Raw genomic sequence first — 20,293 nt, forward strand, 5'->3', positions numbered from 1 at the left:
GATTTGTGGTGGAGGGTTACACATGTATAGAAATAGGAGTTTCTATGTTTCTGAATTCAAGATGTTTCATTTTAAAATCAAAACAAGTGAAAGTGGGTGAATTAAGGAGCGTTACAGTAAAGACTTCAGGTTCAGTTCCAGGTAGCGCTGACCCAGTACTGCTTATGACAGGCCTACTCAATCATCACACCACCCTTGACTTGGCCATTTAACTTTCAGGCTGTGCAATTAGTCTATTCTGCATGTCAAATGGTTGTTAAACATCTTCTAAATGCCACATGTGGACATTGTTAGAAGCTGAAAAGGATGCACTGCCCTTATATGAGCTGAAGAGATCTGCCTTTTGTACAGAATCACATTTTCTATAAACCCTTCTGTGGATTTTTGCTAATGATTTTGAAATCATATCAGTGCATGCATGATGTGCATATTTTGAATGCATAACACTGGGATCCTTTTGGATGGACTGGATTGGACCTGGAGTGTCCTGAGATACCTGAAAAGTAACTAATAGTCCCACAGGTTTGTAACAGCCCTAGATGTTGAACCAAGACTCAGTATGTGTGACTGGTTGGCAGAACATGAGAGGAGGCTAAAAGATGCGGTCCAAAAACCTGATGGGTGAAGCAGAAGGTGAGCTGAACTGAGCTCAAAAAGGCTTTAGTGCTCCATCTGGCAGAAAGGGTATTTTGCTTACCTTGCACCTCCTTAACTCTTATGTAATTGTGTGGGAATTTATTGTTGTTGTTTTTTATGAATTGTGTAAAAAAAAACAAAAAAAAACTTAATAGCAAAGTCTGTTTTCTTAACCCTCTGCACACATGTTGATTGCACAAAAAAATCAAAATATTCCACATAATGTTTTGGTTCATTTGGGAACATTTTATTGATAAAAAAATGACCCCCTCCCCAACCCCAAAATATTTTGTTGTGCAAAAAATGGTACAGAATCATAGAGAAAATTATCATCAAAATCATAATTTTTAAAAACAAAGATTTAAGAAATCACCAAGTAAAAAGAGAAAAACACTTGAAAGATATTGATATATTGAATTTGTTACATGCATAGGTCTGTATCATGTAGTGCCATATAATGTACTTCATGTAATAAGATTTCACTCCATACAAAGCTTCAAAAAGCACTTCTTCTCTGCTGTGAAATAGAGGCACATGTTACAATTTTTGCACATCACTTTGGGTGTTCCTGCACACCCAGGAACCCTGCATCTTCCCTTCTTATAACACATTATGGCCAATGTGAGGTATTGTCCAAACAAACCCTTGAAAAGTACCCCTTATTGCACAAAGAAAAACTGAATTTCTGAACATGCAAAATAAAATAAAAAACTTCATAAAACCTGACCTTCATACACACACACACACAAATGTACATGTTTTATGTACAGTTCATGTCATATTAAATAAGATTACTAAAGCAAATAATCTTGCCTTTTTCTCACACCATGTGCTCCTGTGACTATTATGTGTCAAAACAGGACGTCCCAGATTGATGATGTGACTCCCACACCTTACTGGACTGTTCTTTGGTACTTTATCAACCTTTCTAATTGGTTGCAATCATTTAAAGAAAAAAAATGACTAAGCATAGGGCTTAATATAATATAATATAATATAATATAATATAATATAATATAATATAATATAATATAATATAATATAATATAATATAATATAATATATGATTGGTAAATGAAACATCATCTGACAGAAGCAGTTAGATCACTCCCAATGGGAGATGTCCTTTTATCCACACGATGGCAATGTTGCCTAATGTTCAATTTGAAAAAGCCTTGAGAAAAACGTCTTTTTATTATCATACAAAATATTTATGACGCGCTGGCTAGTCTTCGCCAAAGTTATGTGGACTTTGTTTAACCCGAATACTAATAAACCCGACCAGTAGAAGACTAAACACATATATAAAGCAATTCAAAGTAACGAATTTGTGGGCGTTAATGCGCACAACGAGCAGATGGTCACTCATGTGACCATTTAGAGGTTGTTGTTTTCGCTCTGTAACCATATTTTCCCCGTGCTACTTCGATGGGAACTCCATTTTTCCGAATCAACTCCTGTTCGACTACATGGCAACACATTCAAATGCCCTGAAACAGCATCTCTCTCTATGTGGAGCGTCTACGTCACGCGCTCTGACCCTCTTGCCCATGGAAGCGCGCGAGACCCAGCCGGAGCCGCCCGTTCATCGCGTGAAAACACCTCTGGAAAGAATGTCATCCTGTGATTCTTTTGCAAATGGATTTGTCGGTGTCCGCGAATAATTTGCATTTCGGCGGTTTTGCGGTAAGTACTGGGGATTTCGCGCAGGTCCAATGGAGCGTTGCTAACATCTGGCGCGCGCACTGGCGGCGGGAATTCATCGCTGCTTTATCGGTAGATCTCGTGCATATCTCCTTCAGTCATTTTCAAAACTGAGCTGTAATAGACGCTGTGGTTAGTGAACAAACTGTTTGCATTTCTGTCGATGCCTGCTTTAAAGCTCATTCCATCTGTCTCTCTTCATTGCAGTGATTAAATGTGCAGACAATATGCATTTGTACTGTAGTTATGCTTACATAAATGGACTGATGGCCTTGTTCAATGCATTACAGCTGAATAACTTGATCAGGTGTAGTGTCGCGTCCACCTCTCTGATCGACATACCTACACCTCCCATCATCATCTCTGGTCCATCATCTGACCCTGCATGGCGCATTTAGACCAGCTGCTCATCAGCTCCTAACCTGGGCAATGCATTGCATGTTGCATTAGTTAGTTGCATTAATTCGAATCCTTGATGACATGTGTTATGGCAGCCCTTCACTGTGAAGTAGGCTGGTCTCCATTATGACTGGTAGATGCTGTCACTGGGACTGAGGCTGGACCACCTTTTAGACACTTTTCTTTTTTGCATAATTGAGCATCCATCTCTGTCCTCGCTCTCAACTCCTGCGCTAATTATCAGAATCGAGAAGAATTCTGTTTCTGTTTTGGACTGTAATGACAGCGTGCATGCAGTTTCAGCTGCCTCATCATATTGACCAGAGTTTAGATTGAATGCAGGTTTGCTGCTGTGCACCATGTAATTGCTGCTGTGCGGTGATTTGCTTTGAGCAGTCCACAATTACAGTATGTAAAGATTGCAGGGACAATGCATCATGATGCAGTAAGACGTGTTCCTCAGAGACTGAGCTGCATGTCTTTACACTGCATTGGCATGTTATGTGGTCTGAAAAAGCATCCCAGGGACTTTTGTGTGTGCGTGTGCATTTAAAATGGCCAAGGCCGAGTTTTGCAATTCATCAGAAGTGGTAGAATGATCTCTCTGACGGAGCTATGTGGTGGTAGTGGTAACTACACAATGTCAGATGATTCCAATAAGTAACAATTTATCATTGTGTTTCTTGGTCATCACACCGTTAATAGGATGTCTCTCCTCTTGTCTGCTCTGTATATAAACCCTGTGCTCTGACTGACAGCAGACTCCTGGTAAATCCAGTGTGGAGGTGGGTGGGGATTTTAAGGACTTCTAAAGTGGATTTTGGATTTTATTCTTGTAAATGCCAGCGCAGTGGGCTACTACCGTTTATGAAGTTTATCAGCTTTAAATGATTGGATTATGTAAGGTTGTGTGTGTTTTGCTCAAGACGGTTCAGTTCCGTGAACCGGTTCCCCTGCCGGTTAGTTTCAATGAAAAAAACAAAAAACATTGTGCAATGACATCACTCTACATATTTAAAAATTTATACTAATATATCAGTTGTTCTTCAAACATGGTTGTGGACAATGCGGGCCTTGAAGTCAAAAACGTTGAGATCCACTAGTAAAATTTATTTACTTCTTGAAAGAAAGGTTTTTGCATTCATTAAAGTTTAACTTATTTTCAACTCACATTGTATTTATACAATTCCGGTGGTATATATAAATTAACAATGTTTAAACTTTATCCTTGTTACCTGAACTGAGAAATTAACATTTATTTTTCAGCGAAAGTCTGATTTGTTTTACGTCATGATTTTGAAAGCTCCAGACCATTTGTGAAAATGACAGATTGTACTTCCTCATTTTTGTATCCCCGCCCACAGGCCGTCAGATTGACAGAGGATTATTAACAACAGTTATTGTAAGGGTAGGTTTATCACCGAAAACACATGGCAACAGTTTTCTTACCTGCATGCGACTGCGTTTTTCTTCTGGGAATTTGGCAGAACTGACAGAGTGGCAGTTTATTTCAGTTTTTTCCTCTGTTTGGCCTAAAACACTGTGCTTTAGTCATCCAGTTTGAAATGTTGACTACAAACATGGAAGTTTGCGGTGTTCTCTCCATATTTACGATTATTTGCAGCCTTTAGCCTACAGTGCACTGGATCCTTCCCCGCTAAACATTTACTCTTTGAATTCTTGCACCTGGGAGAAATAATTATGATTAAAAGTTTGCTATGAAGTATTTCCTACTAAAGCAAGGCGGTATTTGTCTTTGGTCAAGCGTATCCATAGCAAACTGGAAGTGGCTTTGGATGGCAACATGTCCAATGCATTTTGGGTGTTGAAATTGTCCTACCTATTTGGCAAACAGGAAGATAATAGCCTTTTTTTCTCATTTTTTTCTAGTCAGGTAGCACCAATTTCATTTTTCCCCGTCTTTCTATGGAATAGGCAGCAAAGTTTTATTGAATGCCCATTTTGCCAGAGGTAAAGTACCCATGTATATTGAGATAGTTTCTCATAATAATGAGAAACGTTCTCGTAATAATGACTTAACATCACATAATAACGGGAAACGTTCTCTTAATAAATAGAAACTTTCTCGTAATAATGATTTAGTTTCTCATAATAATGAGAAGCTTTCTTGTAATAATGACTTAACATCTCATAATAATGGGAAACTTTTTCATAATAATGAGAAACTTTTGTAATAATGATTTAGTTCCTCATAATAATGAGACATCTTCGTAATAATGATTTATTTCCTTATAATAATGAGAAACTTATTCCACTCGTGCGCAAAGCAGCGGAGCTTGCTTTGTCGAACTTTGTTATTATTTTATAAAGGAAAATTATACAGCAATAATTATCTTTATCGTTTTATCACCCAGTCCTAGTTGAACATGACCAAAATGCTGACTTTCAACTCTGCCTGTAGGTTAAATTTGTTCATTTCGAAGCAGTTTGCCATGAATATTATGTTTTCAAGATGATATCTCGAAACTTTTTGAAAACCCCAAACTCAAAAAAATCCTGTGTTGAGCTTTGTTGTTCTCCATCCAGCTGGTTTTGAACACAGGAACGCCCACAATAAACACAAGAATGATCAGTGTCCGGTGAACCCTTAAAACCGGTTAGTCGACTAGTCAGTTTTAAAATATGTAGTTTTGCACTTCTAATCTTATATTAGATCTATTCTCATTCCGACTAATAATACTCCAAAACATCCTGTCAAAAGGCCACTCTTCAAAAAATCACTTTATGTTATCTGCATGATCTGCTTTTACATTAAAAATGCAGTTAGACCAAGCTGAAGAATAGGCTTGTTCTTTTTATCTTAAAAGCATCCAGGAAGAGAAAAATAAGTGCATCTGCTGATCATACTATTTTTTTGCTGTCAGTTGGGGGAGGGTACTGGAAAGGGAACAGGTTGTCTTGTCATGCTGTTGCATGCTGGGATGCTGGAACACACGTTGGAAAACATCCCTTGTTGCCCTGCCGTAATGCTGCCAAGAACTCCAGGCTTTCTTTGCCAGTCTAAAAAAAGTGCAACGGACAGAGATTTCCATGCAGTTTTCTTATACACCATCAACATGAAATCAAAAGTGTCCCTGTTTGCTCACTTTATATATGTTCTTGGTCCTTGTACACGATTCATCAGTGCACACTATTCCAAAGAAAAAATGTTTGTCTTCATAATATTTCATCAAATTGTAAATGATGATATGTCAAGATGCTCTTGAGGATGAACTTGACTTTCAGCCTCTACATCCCAGTCAAAAAGCCTCCTTAAAAGTGTTCAGCATGCATTTCATGATTAAATGAATTCTCAGTAGATAACATCACGTCCTGCCACATTAAAGAAGTAAAATGTGTACTGATTACTGTTTTATGTTGACTTCAGGGAAGTCACCTTCACTTATATATATCAGCTAAGTCAATTAGCCTACCGATATTTGGTCAATTTGAGGATCTGCATTCTAGTGTCAGTTCCACAAAGTACAGACTCTTTCACATTTTTTAATGTATTTTAATTAAATATTATCTAAAATATGCTCATTAAATTTTATATATTATAATTATTATAATAAATATATAAAATTTAATCAGCATATTTGAGATAATATTTAATTAAATATAATTAATATAATTTAATTTAAATATGATATATTTAAAATAACTGTCATGTTTTATTACCATTTTTAACTATAGTGAATAAACTGTATTAATGACTGAAATGTCTTTGACTACATATGTGTATATATATATATATATATATATATATATATATATATATATATATATATATATATATATATATATATATATATATATATGTATAATACATATGTATAGTCAAACCAAAATTTACGGGTTTTATGATATCTAAATAAATAGTATGATATTGAGTTGATGTTATATTGAACTGTCTTTCCAAAGCAAGATAATAATAGTGTATCAATGATGGTAATAGTTGTGTTTGTGTGTAGGGGGAATGCCTACTCCAAGGCAAAGCCCTGTGGAGGAAAGGGAGGTGCTGAGTGGTGAGGGAAGATCCAACAACAACAACATGGCGACTGATGCCACCACCACCAACCTGCTGGCCTCTGTTAAAGAGCAGGTATACCGCACCGTTTCCATCTGCTTGTGTCTTGCTGTAGGGTAGCTGTATTCTGAATAGCAGCTCGAACATGAGTGGCTGCAGATTGTAGACGTATTAAGTCAACATTATGCTCATTAGTCAAAAGTCATATTTGCATTATTAATTCTTGGGTGGGGAAAGCTTGCTTTGAGGACACAAATATCCAGCCTACACTGAATTTTAGAGCTGATAACCATGTTTACGTGGTTGTGTACAGAGTTATTTTTTTATTTATTTTTTTATTCACATCAGGTTTACACTGAATTTGAGAGCTGACTGATTAAATGATTTAAATTATATTATTTTTCACCATTTTTTGATTGTCTGTTTATATATTTTGTCTGATAAAAAAAAAAAAAAAAAAAAAATATATATATATATATATATATATATATATATATATATATATATATATATATATATATATATATATATATACAGTGGCATGAAAAAGTATGTGAACCCCTTGCAGAATCTATGAAAATAAGAATTATTTTAATAAAATAAGAGGGATAATAAAAAATGCATGTTATTTTTTTAGTACTGTCCTGAGTAAGATATTTTACATGAAAGATGTTTGCATTTAGTTCACAAGACAAAACAATAGCTGAATTTATTAACTCCATTCATAAGTATGTGAACCATTGATTCTCGATACTGTGTGTGGTTACCTGATGATCCACGACTGTTTTTGTGTTTTGTGATGGTTGTTCATGAGTCTCTTGTTTGTCCTGAGCAGTTAAACTGAGCTCTGTTCTTCAGAAAAAATCCTCCAGCTCCTGCAGATTCTTCAGTTTTCAAGCATTTTTGCATATTTGAACCCTTTCCAGCAGTGGCTGTATGATTTTTAGATTCATCTTTTCATACTGAGGACAACTGAGGGACTCAAACTCAACTATTAAAAAAGGTTCAAACATTCACTGATGCTCCAGAAGGAAACACGATGCATTAAGAGTCGAGGGGTGAAAACTTTTGAACAGGATGAAGATGTCACAATTTTTCTTATTTTGTTTAAATATCATTGTTTTTCATTTAGTACTGCCCTTCGGAACCAACAGAATACACTTGCATGTTTCCCGGCAGAAAAATTCAGTACAATTTACCTTGATATTTGAATTCAAAAGTTTTCACCCCTCGGAAAGGGTTCAAATATGCAAAAATGCTTGAAAACTGATGAATGTGCAGGAGCTGGAGGTTTTTTCTGAAGAACAGAGCTCAGTTTAACTGCTCAGGACAAACAAGAGACTCATGAACAACCATCACAAAACATAAAAAAAAAAACAGTCGTGGATCATCAGGTAACCACACACAGTATTGAGAATCAATGCTTCACATACTTATTAATGGGGTTATTTTAATAAATTCAGCTATGATTTTGTCTTGTGAACTAAATGCAAACATCTTTTATGTAAAATATCTTACTCAGGACAGTCCTAAACAAAAAATAACATGCATTTTTTATTATCCCTCTTATTTTATTAAAATAATAATTCTCATTTTCACAGATTCTGCAAGGGGTTCACATACTTTTTCATGCCACTGTATATAAAATATATATATATATATAAAATATATATATATATATATATAGATATATATATATATATATATATATATTTACCAGGCAAGTTTTGTTAAAGGGATAGTTCACTGTTCATCTGCTTACCCCCAGTGCATCCAAGATGTAGGTGACTTTGTTTCTTCAGTAAAACAACAAACATCAAAAAACATGCACAGACAAATCCAAATTAAACCCTGCGGCTCGTGACGACACATTGATGTCCTAAGACAGGAAATGATCGGTTTGTGCGAGAAACCGAACATTATTTATATCATTTTTACCTCTAAAACACCACTATGTCCGTTCTAACAACAGAAGTGATGTCTCGCGCTTATACTTCAATGATTGCCAGACATCACTGCCGTTGTCAGAGCGCGATCAGACCTCACTAAACGAATGCTGAATGCAGTTGGACATAGTGGTGTATTAGAGGTAAAAATGATATAAATAATGTTTGGTTTCTCGCACAAACCGATCGTTTCGTGTCTTAGGACATCAATGTGTCGTCACGAGCCGCAGGGTTTAATTTGGATTTGTCTGTGCATGTTTTTTGACTCTTATAAATTGTGTTACCATTCACTAGCATTATTTGACTGACAAACGGCAGCGGTTGCAGTTAAAAATCATAATTTGTGTTCTACTGAAGAAACAAAGTCACCTACATCTTGGATGCGCTGGGGGTAAGCAGATAAACATCAAATTTTCATTTTTGGGTGAACTATCCCTTTAAGAACAAAATTCTTATTTACGTTTTCTCGCATCAGGTCTGATGCTTCAGCCTTCAAATCTGTCTCACCGCTCAGTGTCATGAAAATTACTAATTAAACTGTTAGCTTAATCATTACAAACCTTGTTAGTGCTGATAGCGTTCATTAATGCTGCGAATCTCCGTTAACCGATTGACCCATTGCCAGGCTTAACGTGTTTCACCAGGACACCAGAAACTGCAGCATGGATTTCATTGCTTTGTGTGTGTGTGAGAGTGCAGTGATTTGTGTGGTCAAGTCTTGTCTTTTCTTTGTGCTCCTCTAGGACAGAATCAGGACATAGGCAAGTATTGTCACTCTGAACAATAGGTTGAATAGAAGATGCCTGGTACAGCTGGTAGCTCACAGCATGGCACAAGGCAGATAGCCATTGCCTGACTTATCTCACCAGGAGAACAACACTCAATAATCTCTCCTATTCATTGGCTACATTAATTGCAACCTCTTCTAGCGGCTTGATACATGCAATACTTTCTGAATTTAATATCTATTTCAGAGCAGATACAATGCTCCAGAATTGTTTCGTTGCAATGTAACAATGGCAGGCAATCATGAAAATACGGGGTGACACAACAGTGATATTTCTTCTCCTCAGAACACCATAACCAATACAGCAGCAGTGTGTGTCTCCTTTAAGGGCAGCTGCATCAACGAGTCTGTCTCTATCAGAGAGAGGCAGGCCAACAGTGCAGCCTTCTCGCCTTCCGCACACACACACATAAACAAACACGCATGCATTGCACACACACACACACGCACATAGGGACCGAGGTTTCAGAGACAGAACACGACGAGGGGAAGAGGCCACAGATTCAGAAGCAAAGAGCAGCGAGACAGGATGGAAGCTGAAAAGAAATGGGATTTAAAAGATGATGCATTTTGACGCTAAATTAACATTGTAACTGGAAACGGGTATGAAGTGTGTACTGCCTTCACGTTATGGATTTGTTTTTGATGATAGAAGACAGTGATGGTGACACTTTTGTCCCTCCTGTCTTTCTGAAGGAGCTCCAGTTCGAACGGCTTACCAGAGAACTCGAAGAAGAGAGACAGATTGTGGCCAATCAGCTGGAGCGATGCAGGTTGGGGGCGGAGTCTCCAGGTGCTGCGAGTGACAGGTAAGAGGCAGCTTTGAAAAATGATAAAACCTAAATTCATGTGCTCTGTGTTCTGTGAGTGGGATTTGAAGGAATAACTCATGATTTAAAGGAATATGTCATTCAAAAAGAAAAATTCTTGATTTCCAAATTGTTCCAAATGTTTTTTTTTTTTCATTTGAAAGTAAAGCCATGCGTCATTTTTGCTGCCGTACGAGCTTGCGGGCGTTTTTTTTCTTTCAGGTTATGATGGAAGTCACGTGGAAATTGTTGATGCTCGTATGGTTGCGGCTCGCATTGTGTGAGAAGAATTACGAGCCGAGCCGAGTACTCCCGATAATGTTAGGGCCTGTTTACACCTGGTCACTTTGTGCATTTTCTCTGATTGGATAGCTATGCGATCGTGAAAAGACAATGTCTAAATGCTCTACGAGACGGATTTAAATCTGATCGCTCAAACCACTTCAGGAGGTGGTCTGGGACGCATTCCAGTCAAAACTGAACAGGTCTAAATGCATCTGGTTGTTGAAACCACATATGTAAATTTAACTCCTCCCAAAAATACTAAAAAATAAACGTGTGAGGGCGTGTTATTGGCTAAATAACATGTTATAGCCAGATATGACAGCGCTTCTGCAGCACGCATCGCTGCATTAGAATAGCTGAGTATCTATTCAGCAAGTCAACGCGCAAACTGCCGCAAATCAAAATGAAAGTAAGTAGCAGGTGCTCAAAACACAATCATCTTCATTAAAAGTAATTAGACTAAATGATCTTACCAGTGCTGTTGCCATGCTCTCTCCTATTGCTGTCTTTGATTTTTAAATTAGCTGATGATCAAAAAAATGCAGCTCATATTTGTTGCTTTCGGTGACGTGAACTCCATGAAATCTGCATATAGTGCGGGAATTGAAGATCGGATTTATATCCGTTTTGCGGAGACACATTTATGTGGCCAAGTGTAAATGCAATCGTTTTTATGAATCAGATAGCACATGTATTGATTTTGACCAGTGTATAGGCTGTCCACTATTTCCAAATCATGCACAACCACGTCACATAGGCTAGATCTATGAATATTATTATTGCCCAGTGCCACACACACACACACACACACACACACACACACATTTATACTCTCTCTAGTTGTTTTTGTTGAAACTGTTCTATGCTTTTCACACTTTTTTAAAATTATTTTCTTTCTTTTTTCTATCCAAAGCTATAACAGCAACATTGAAATCTCCAGTCTCTGTGTTTAGCGCGAAAGCTCACATGATTGCCCCCGGCTCGCCGTGCAGTACAGTCGTGTCGTGTACCAGCTGCTTTGACACAATTATCATGTTAACTGACTCGTAACGCGTGCAATGGCTCACGGCTTCCTGAGTGTCCGGACTCACACAGTGTATGCCCACCTTAAAAGTATCATAAAAGTAACCCATATGGCTTTTTCACACCTCACAATAGCTCTGTGTTTTGGATATTCACAGAGAGTCTTCCATTTTGCTGTTGTTCTTGAAGCTAATTTGTATTCATAGACATTAAAATATGGCGCCTTGAGACGCATTAACCAGGTTTAACATCAGTGACTTCATACATCAGTCATACATGCTAGTCTTGTCATACAAGTTATGATGGCAGAATATATTTATGAAAAGAACATCTGTACTGCTTTTTCATTATTACCATGAGGCCTGCTCAGCATGTTTTTCTCTTCTAAACATGCACATGTTTGTAAATATTTGATCACTGTTGCTGATGCGGGTTTTAACGGCTTAATAGTTGGCAGTTATGGTACTGAAGGAAATGAAAACTGTCTTTTTACACACCTTACACATCATTTGATGTTTCTTTTTAATGGTACACAAAAGCAGATGTTTAAGGCTGAATGTCCAGGGTCTTTCTGCCTTAAACACAAGAACAAAAAGGAGGATACTGAGCAAATGGATAATTTTATATATACAACAAGCTGTATATATTAAATCCTGTATTTACGGCTAATGCTCACTGCTCACCTACCAGCATTCACCTTTATACTAATCAGTCACGGTTAATGTCACTTAAACGATTAGTTCACTTCAGAATTCAAATTTCCTGATAATTTACTCACCCCCATGTCATCCAAGATGTTTATGTCTTTCTTTCTTTAGTTGAAAAGAAATGATGATTTTTGAGGAAAACATTCCAGGATTTTTCTCCATATAGTGGACTTCACTGGGGTTCAACAGGTTGAAGGTCCAAATGTCAATTTCAGTGCAGCTTCAAAGAGCTCTACATGATCCCAGACGAGGAGTCTTAACTAGCGAAACGAATATACTTTTTAACCACTAATGCTCATCTTGCACTGCTCTGCGATGCACCGTGCATTACGTAATCACGTTGGAAAGGTCACGCATGATGTAGGCAAAAGTGATCCAGTGTCTACAAAGCGAATGTGCAAAGACTAAGTCAAACCTCCTTTACAAAAAAAGGTAAAACAAAGATCATTTGTGGTTAACAAGTATATAAATTGTATTTTTTTGAGAAAATGACCAATCGTTTCACTAGATAAGATTCTTATTCCTCGTCTGGGATCATGTAGAGCTCTTTGAAGCTGCACTGAAACTGACTTTTGGACCTTCAACCCGTTGAACCCCAGTGAAGTCCACTATATGGAGAAAAATCCTGGAACGTTTTCCTCAAAAACCTTCATTTCTTTTTGACTGAAGAAAGAAAGACATAAACATCTTGGATGACATGGGGGTGAGTAAATTATCAGGAAATGTTAATTCAAAAGTGAACTAATCCTTTAAGAGAATTATTATTCATGCCATAAACAACCAGAATATGCATTTTTACTTAATTGTCACAAGGAGGTTTTAGGCTTAATTATTAAACTTCTGATGTTTTAAGCTTTCAAATGTATCTCATATGAGTGTATCCGTGGCAACCACGCATTTAACCCCCCTCGCTCCACCCCCCACTTAATGGATCGCTCTTACGCCCCTGCCGACACGTGAAAAACACATTAAACTGCACGGTATATGTTGTCTGCGTACATACTGTACTATACAGGAACACAGCACTCACTGCTCTGTATTTCTCATGGTGTGTGACAGTATGAAGGACAAGTGTGCAGTGATGCACAAACTGTCATCTCTCTTTCCACACTGAATAATTACTTTTATGGAAAGTGGGTGTTTGTCAATTTACACTAAACACATTCAAGCTTTAGGGGTATTGTGAAAGTTTCTCGTTTAATGACTGTCATGGAAAGAGTGCTCCTGATAAATCAGAGTTGTTTGCTACAGCCATCACTTAAGGAAGATTTATTTACAATCTGGTCAAACTGCAGTAGTTCTTACTCATCCCTTGCTTTGCCACATTGAACTCTTTGTGACTGTGTGTGTGCAAGCACATGTCAGCTGCCTTGTTTGTTCTCCTCATCTGTGAAGGAGTGTCTGCTGTTCTGTTTTTTCAGATGGCTTGTGCTGTTTTGCCGCAGTATACAGGACATTTTTTCCTTTTGCTCGAAGAAGGTCCATGTGTGCACTCTTGCTACCATGCCCCTGCAACCCATTACCTTTAACCTTTCTCTATGTGGCATTCCTGCTGTCCCCCTTCAGCTGTCACTGTACCCTGATGACCGGTGTCCTTTGACCCCTCCTCTACAGACAGTTACACATTTTGGCAGGCATTAGCAGACACTCGTCTGCTGCTTTAAGACAGTGGCGTCTACATTCTGACGTTTATTCAGCCTGAACTTCTAATATTCTAAATCCCACCATTCTCTCTCTTTTTCAGTTCCTACAAATGCACAAGTAGGATCATTTCTTGTGTTTAACCCAACTGGATTTTAAAATTTCTGTCAGAGAGATGAACGTGACAGTCAGTAGACTAAGAATGTGATTGATGTTCACTGCTATTGGTTTTCTAATGCCAAGCAAATGGAGCAGATCTTCTTGCTTTTCATTTACTTGTTGGAAGATGAGATGGGTCATTCTACAAAACGGATGCCATTTGTGTCTCTCATAAGCATAAGCGTGAAAAATAACTATAAATATAAATAGCTAATGCCAACAGAATAACAGACCAACAAAACAATAGCATTTTTTAAAATAATTTTTTATGGTTTTTTGCCATGAGGATGCCGTTTGGGCCAAATGCCATATGCATGAAAATGCATGAACATATTTGTGCATTATATAAAGAAAGTAAAGACAACAAACTAGCTTTTAGATTTTAGTTAAATGTATTATTTAAAAGAGAGGCTGTTTCCAGGTTTCTAATTTTTTCAATTGCCCCTATTATTAAAGGGATAGTTCACCCAAAAATGAAAATCTGCTTACCCCCAGTGCATCCAAGATGTAGAGGACTTTTTTTCTTCAGTCGAACGCAAATTATGATTTTTAACTGCAACCGCTGCCGTCTGTCAGTCAAATAATAGCAGTGATTGGGAACTTGAACAATAAGAGTCGAAAAAACTTCCATAGACAAATCCAAATTAAACCCTGCGGCTCGTGACGACACATTGATGTCCTAAGAGACGAAACGATCGGTTTGTGCGAGAAACCGAACAGTATTTATATCATTTTTTACCTCTAATACACCACTATGTCCAACTTCGTTCAACTTCCGGTTAGTGAGGTCTGATCGTGCTCTGACAACGGAAGTGATGTCTCGTGCTCATTGAAGTATATGGGCGAGACATCACTTCCGTCATCACAATGCGTTATTTGACCTCACTAACAGGAAGCTGAACGAAGTTGGACATAGTGGTGTATTAGAGGTAAAAATTATATAAATACTGTTCGGTTTCTCGCACAAACCGATCGTTTCGTGTCTTAGGACATCAATGTGTCGTCACGAGCCGCAGGGTTTAATTTTGATTTGTCTAAGCAAGTTTTATTTACTGTTATAGTTGAAGTTCCCAATCACTGCTATTATTTGACTGACATACGGCAACGGTTGCAGTTAAAAATCATAATTTGCGTTCGACTGAAGAAAAAAAGTCACCTACATCTTGGATGCACTGGGGGTAAGCAGATAAACATCAAATTTTAATTTTTGGGTGAACTATCCCTTTAAGTGCATCCACGGTCAAAAACACTTTCATCACCTCTTTTTTCACAGTGTCTGAAATGGTTTGTTAAAGGATCCAGTCTCTCTAAACCCCTCCTTTTCGAGTGGCTGCTCTGCTCTCATTGGTCAGATGGCCCAGTCTGTTGTGATTGTTCTTAGAGCGGGACCAAACGTCCAGTACCATTTCTGAATTTCAGCTACGGAGGCTTCCTCAGTACTTGAGTGATATAATACCTCCATTTATCGTGCACTTTGATCTTTAAAACCATTTACATTCATAGACGGCTATATTATACACTACACGAAAGGAAAGGTTATATCCAAAAAAGCATAATACGAGCACTTAAAAGCAACAAACAAAAAGTTTACTTATTTAAAGGGATAGTTCACCCAAAAATTAAAATTATCCCATGATTTATTCACCCTCAAGCCATCTTAAGTGTATATGACTATCTTCTTTCAGACGAACACAATCAAAGGTATATTTCAAAATATCCTGGCACGATGTATGATGTAGGAGTAGGGTTGGGAATCGTGAGAAATTTTCCGGTTCCAGTTCCGATTCCAGTTCTGCCTAACGATTCCGGTTCCGGTTCCATTAAAATAATTAAACAAATTTGTCACACAGAAATAATGATAGCCTACTGTGCTTTTGAAAAGACTGTTTGTGAAGCTGTTTATATACACATGACATTACAACTCTCTTCAGATCAACGGCACAAAAAAACGCAGGTTTGAATGTCGCGATTTTACTTTTGTCAAAGGTTTAATATACAGGGGCGATCATGTGGGTGATGAAATCGAGAACGCGATCTTTTAAAGATTAATCGTGCAGGTTTGGGCACGTCTCTCTCTCTCTCTCTCTCTCTATTGAAATCTTGCGTATATGAGTAGCGCCACGCGAGGGCTTTTCAATGCATTCATTGCTATAATATTCATGATGTGAGACGTCTCTATGAAAGGATACGCTCCCCGCACTTCGACCACCCATCACACCAGAACCGTTTTCGGAACCGAAACTTAGAAATCTTGCACGGTTCCGGTTCTTTTCAAAAAACACTACCGGTTCCGGATGAGAACCGGTTCTCGGTTCCCAACCCTATGTAGGAGTATAAGCTTGGATGCCTCTCGCGGTTTAAACACATAGGGCTGGCCAACAAACTCAAGATCCTCTTCTCTCGAAATCCTTCAACATTTTTCATTAAAAATTCTCGTTTTAGACTTGTTTTGCTCTATCCTCTGCGCTTCTGTGTTCGTCATTACATCATGCATCGGGTCAGAGGTCACTCTTCCGACGCAAATCGATGAGTACAGCCGGAAGCTAGTTATTTTAGTTAATAAAGTTTTAAATATGGATATTTTTCTTTCAAAAATGCATCGCTTTGCTTCAGAAGGCTTTTATTAACCCCCTGGAGCCGTATGGATTATTTCTATGATGGATGGATGCACTTTTTTGGGCTTCAAAATTTTGAGCACCATACATTACCATACAAAGCTTGGAAGAGACAGGATATTTTATAAATATATTTCCGATTGTGTTTGTCTGAAAGAAGATAGTCATATACACTTAGGATGGCTTGAGGGTGAGTAAATCATGGGATAATTTTCTTTTTTGGGTGAACTATCCTATCTTTTAATTTAATATATCTTTAAATCTTCAAGAATAAGTTAAAGATGCATTCAGTAGTTTGGTGTCAGTTTAATAAGTTTAACATTTTAAGAAATAAATTGTGTTTTTGTGAAGAGTAATCTGAATGGTGTACAATCACATGAGATGGAGGCTGTACTGTACTTATTATAGTTTTCTATAAAAAGTGTTTAATTATGTATGGTACAGCTCACCCACCTCACTGTATTTTTCCATGTTGAAATGACGTGATCCGTGGTGTTTCAGTGAACATCAAAGAGAACCTCACACTCATTGGCTGCCACCTCTGTAGATACACTAGTAGCCTTGTGTTGTTTGAGATGTGAAGAGTGAAAATTAGACATTGGAACACACTTATTATCATGCTTTACCAGCAGAGAAGCACTTTATTTTACAGTCCTGTTCCACATGTACATTCTATGTACTTAATGCAATAATTACAATAACTGGGTAATAATTAGGTACTAAACCTGAACCTACACCTAAACCTAACCTTAACCCATGTAGTTACCTTATAAGTACACTGTAAGTACAAGTAAGTGAACATACTGTAACCAAACTACTCAATGAAATATCAGTATAAAATTGTCTCTCTAATAAACATCTTGTAGCTTCACAACCGTTGAATTAGAGCACAAGATTTCAAACTGAATTGTAAAAATGTCAACACTCTTACTTTTCTGAAGCCATAATTATACATGTATTAAAATTAATTAAAGGTACAATATGTAAAATTTTTGCAGTAAAATATCCAAAAACCACTAGGCTAGTGTTATATATTTTGTCCAGCTGATTACAAACAATATCTCTAATGTTTTCAACTACTTGTAAATCATGAGAAAATTCCCATTCTAAACAGTGACACGGGGCAGTGCAGTCGCCTGTCAATGACGTCAGTTACCTTTGTTACCGCCTTTACTGACGTAGAAACCACATGACAACAGTGCCGTGGACAAATGCGGAAGTAGTGTCTAGCGTCCAGCAAACCACTAGCTTGCTTCAAGCAGTTCCTTATTTACTTCTTGCACGTTTTATGGTGGATTGTGTTACTTATTTATGGAACATAATTACTGTTTACCATCTGCCGCTGGTTCTGTTCTAGGACAGCTCCCGTAAACTCATGACCGGAAAAGCGGAAGCGGCGCCGGTGACTGTTTCATAATAAAAGTCCCGCTGCTCGTGAGGCGTGTGTTGATCAATCGCTCCAGCTCCTCGTTTAGCTCCCGCAACACTCGGTCCTGCTCTGCTTCATACTACAGTAACGTTAATAATCGCATCCACGAACATGAGTTCTTCCAGACTCCAATCCCTATTCTTTTGCACCGTCCGTTGAGTTAGAGACCACATGTCCCAAGTTTCCGCTCTAAAACTTGGCGTCATCAAACTACGCCTTTGTTTTGAATAGGCTTCTAGCGACCTCTATCGGAAAAAAATATCACAAATTGTACCTTTAATTATACTTGAGATGGCACAATTTATTAACACTTAAACACAATTTTTAAAATAACTTACCAAACAGAAAAAGGCACTCATTTCATAAAATGCCCCAGGTACGTTGTGCACTACTGTGTATGTCTTTGTCCTCCTCTCATTTCATATTTTCTCATGTCTTCATTTTTTCCCCAGCTCCTCTGAGAAGTCTCTTCTGTGGAGATCTGCAGGTATTGTTGTCTATTTCTCTTCATGCTTGCTATTTTCCTTTGTCAACTGTTGTAAATACAAGTAAGCATAACAATGACATTTTAGACAGCTCTGCGGTCACATACGTACAGCACATCACATAGTCTTGCCTGGTACACTATTAGATGGTTGAGCTGGCTGATTTTTGTACTCTAAAGCATTTAGAGGACATTATGCTAAATTTGGTGAATTGACCCTACCTAATAGTACAGTGTATTATGTTCTTGCTGTAGTTACAGTATGCTAAAGTTGCACTGTAACTAATCAGTCCAGTCATGCTCCATTAATAAAACTAAAGTCATTGATGATGAGTTTGGTGACTTCAGTCACCAAAACATTTCCTATAAAAGTCCAATTTAATATCATTGCTCAGTATAATATTGTAATACTTTTAATCAAAAACTGCGGCAAGAGCTCTTTTAGTCTTACCAAGCACTGTGTTGTTGCGGCTTCTGGACATTTTCTTTTTATTCTGCTCTGAATAAGACAACAGACACTGAGGTCTTGTGATCTGCTCACCCAATATAATGAACAACATCCCATGAATTATTCCACTGAACTACACTTAGAATCTCTTTCCATCCCCAAATCCTCACTCGCTTCTCTCGTGGTCTGCTATCTATGGAAGCTTGTTTCCGTCACTAAAATTGCAAGATATAAAGTCGCAATTCTGACTTTTTTCACACAATTGTGAGTTTTTATCACGCAATTCTGACTTTTCTTCTCTGAAATGTGAGTTTATATCTCACAATTCTGACTTTATAACATGCAATTGTGTCATTGTGAAATATAAACACGTCGTAAAAAAAACGTCTGTCTTCTTCCCCCTCAGAATTGGACATTATAAGCACACAATTATGAGTTTATATCTCACAATTCTGAGAAAAAGTCAGATTTAAAGTCAAGATTTAAACTCACAGTTGTGAGTTATAAAGTCAGAATTGCGAGATATAACCTCGTAATTTTGACTTTTGTCTTGCAATTGTGAGTTTATATCATGCAATTCTGACTTTATAACTCAACTGTGAGTTTATATCTCGCAATTCTGAGGAAAAAAAAGTCAAAATTATGAGATTAAAAGTCACAATTCCCTTTTTTATTTTTATTTCATTGCAGAAACGAGCTTCCATAATTATCATAGAGCAGCTAAAATATTTAACTTTTTCTTAAGTTCTAATTCCTATTGTTGTCCCTTATTTTCAGAATGTTTGAAACACAATAGACAAGATACCTTATTTTTTATCTGTCAAAAAGACTGAAAGCATTTTAAATAATCTGTCGTCGTCTTTAAAATTGGGTAAGTGATGGAACATTTGAGGTTAATGAGGTTAAGTATGTATGGGATGAAGGTATCTGTTATCTTGATCATTCTTTTACTGAAATACCTAAACCTGCTCACCGTGTGTTAACCCTTTGGTAACCAGAATCCTCAGGTGCAGGTGTGTCTAAGCCGTCGGATGGTTGCCCCTCGCCCACATTTGGGGTCAGAGGTCAGGGTCCGCTTTACTCCCCTGAATTGGAACAGATCTCCCTGCGTGAAAGTGAGGGTCTGTTCATTCACTCTCCATATTGCTTTTTGGTACCTCTGTGTGAACAATTTACACTAATACTGATGCC

At 37.5% G+C, this 20,293-nt stretch overlaps 1 protein-coding gene across 1 annotated transcript in view; it reads left to right on the forward strand.

The window, feature by feature from the left end:
- The first annotated feature begins 2,087 nt into the window (after positions 1–2,087).
- Positions 2,088–20,293, forward strand: part of pkp4 (plakophilin 4) — a 48,666-nt gene continuing 30,460 nt past the window's right edge. The window contains exons 1-5 of the mRNA XM_067373372.1: positions 2,088–2,322; positions 6,714–6,844; positions 10,199–10,311; positions 18,623–18,657; positions 20,101–20,217. Of these exons, the coding sequence (XP_067229473.1) occupies positions 6,719–6,844; positions 10,199–10,311; positions 18,623–18,657; positions 20,101–20,217 (391 nt within the window). The 5' untranslated portion in view covers positions 2,088–2,322; positions 6,714–6,718. The remainder of the gene's footprint in view (positions 2,323–6,713; positions 6,845–10,198; positions 10,312–18,622; positions 18,658–20,100; positions 20,218–20,293) is intronic.

This window comes from Chanodichthys erythropterus, chromosome 21 (genome assembly GCF_024489055.1).
Source record: "Chanodichthys erythropterus isolate Z2021 chromosome 21, ASM2448905v1, whole genome shotgun sequence".
Classification (NCBI taxonomy): Eukaryota; Metazoa; Chordata; class Actinopteri; order Cypriniformes; family Xenocyprididae; genus Chanodichthys; species Chanodichthys erythropterus.